Below are 1,474 nucleotides of genomic sequence, written 5' to 3' on the forward strand. Positions count from 1 at the left end.
ATGGAAGAGCAGATAGAGGTGAAGAAAAAGGGTAATTATATGACATTGAAAAAAAAACCGAAGAGGAAAACTATGATAGAAATACATATGCTAATAATAGAGGACTGTAAGCAAGAAGAGTGGGGATTATATAGAGGAGAATTTTTAGAAATTTGCTTGAATGAGTGGTTAAAAAATGAAAGACCAATTGAAGATGTAGCAGACAAAGAAGTCGTAATGAAAAAAGAAGAAGAAAGCAGTAATGTAGCATTAGAAAAACAAAAGTTATTATCGGAGAAATGGATAAAAAGACAAAAAAGAATGTTGGAAAAATGGAAAAAGGAAGAATGGTTTAATAATTTGAAGGAAGAATGGAAAAAAGAGGAAAAAATAGGTATGAAAACAATAGACAAAGTAGAAGTCATGGATAGATCAAATGAGATAGAAAGAGAAAAAGAATTATGGAAACAATGGATTGAGAAACAAAAAGAATTATTTATGAGATATGACAAGGAAGTGTGGTTTAATAAGCTGCTAGAGGAATGTGAGAAGGAAGAAGACCAATGCGTAATAAAAGAAAACGAAGAGAACATAGAAGAAAAAAAAAAAAATTCAGATAAGAAGAAAAGAGGAGTAATAATAAAGGAAGAAGTAGACAAGAAAACAAAGAAGAAAACTTTAATATCTCATATATGCATAGAGATACATATGGCAGTATTAGATCAGTGTAAGAAAGAAGAATTAGAGTCTATGAGAAATGATTTTCTTAGGTCATATATAGAACAAAATAAAGAAAATGAAAGATTGTGTGAAAAAGAAACAGGAAATAAAGAAGTGGATGAAGTAGAAAAAGAGAGACAAATGAATTTTATTATAGAAAAGAAGATAAAACAATGGGAATGTTGGAAAAAAGAGGATTGGTATCAAGAATTGAAGTTGGATTGGAAAGAGGAAATGAAACATATAATAAAAACAACGGATAAAATAGAAGAAATAATAAATCCTATTATAAAAACGCAAATGGTTCAGAAAAAATGGCAAGAAAAACAAAGAAATATTTTAAAGAAATGGAATAAATATAATAAACTAGAAAAGTCAATGAAAAAGGGCAAAGATGATGAAGAAATAGAGATGAAAATAATTCAGATGATTTAAAAAATGATTATTACAATATTATAAATTCTAGTGTAGAATATACTATGTATTGGTGTATTTTTAACTCTAAAAAAATATACAAAATATACAAAAATATATAATAAAATTAAGAGAAATACGTACAAGTAAATAAGTGGTAAATAATATATTGGTTAATAAAATATATTATTAAACTTTTATATATTAATAATTATTCATACGAAAAATTGAGAGTTAGAAATACATTAGCTAGTTTTAAAAAAAAAAAATATATAATCATTCTTTTTTTTATGTCTATATTGATTTTGCTTAGTTTACTTTTATCCATTTTTAAAAAAAAAAAAGATTTATTTTTTTTTTT

General features: G+C 25.0%; 1 protein-coding gene across 1 annotated transcript; it reads left to right on the forward strand.

Annotated features, from left to right (window-relative positions):
• On the forward strand, positions 1-1,134 carry PRELSG_9901200 (surface-associated interspersed protein (SURFIN); the record flags this gene model as incomplete). The annotated part of the gene is made up of 1 exon (XM_028677612.1): positions 1-1,134. One exon carries the CDS (start codon positions 1-3, stop codon positions 1,132-1,134), a length of 1,134 nt encoding a protein of 377 aa, XP_028531336.1.
• Positions 1,135-1,474: the final 340 nt, after the last annotated feature.

The sequence above is a fragment of the Plasmodium relictum genome (assembly GCF_900005765.1).
Source record: "Plasmodium relictum strain SGS1 genome assembly, contig: PRELSG_99_v1_5, whole genome shotgun sequence".
NCBI lineage: Eukaryota > Apicomplexa > Aconoidasida > Haemosporida > Plasmodiidae > Plasmodium > Plasmodium relictum.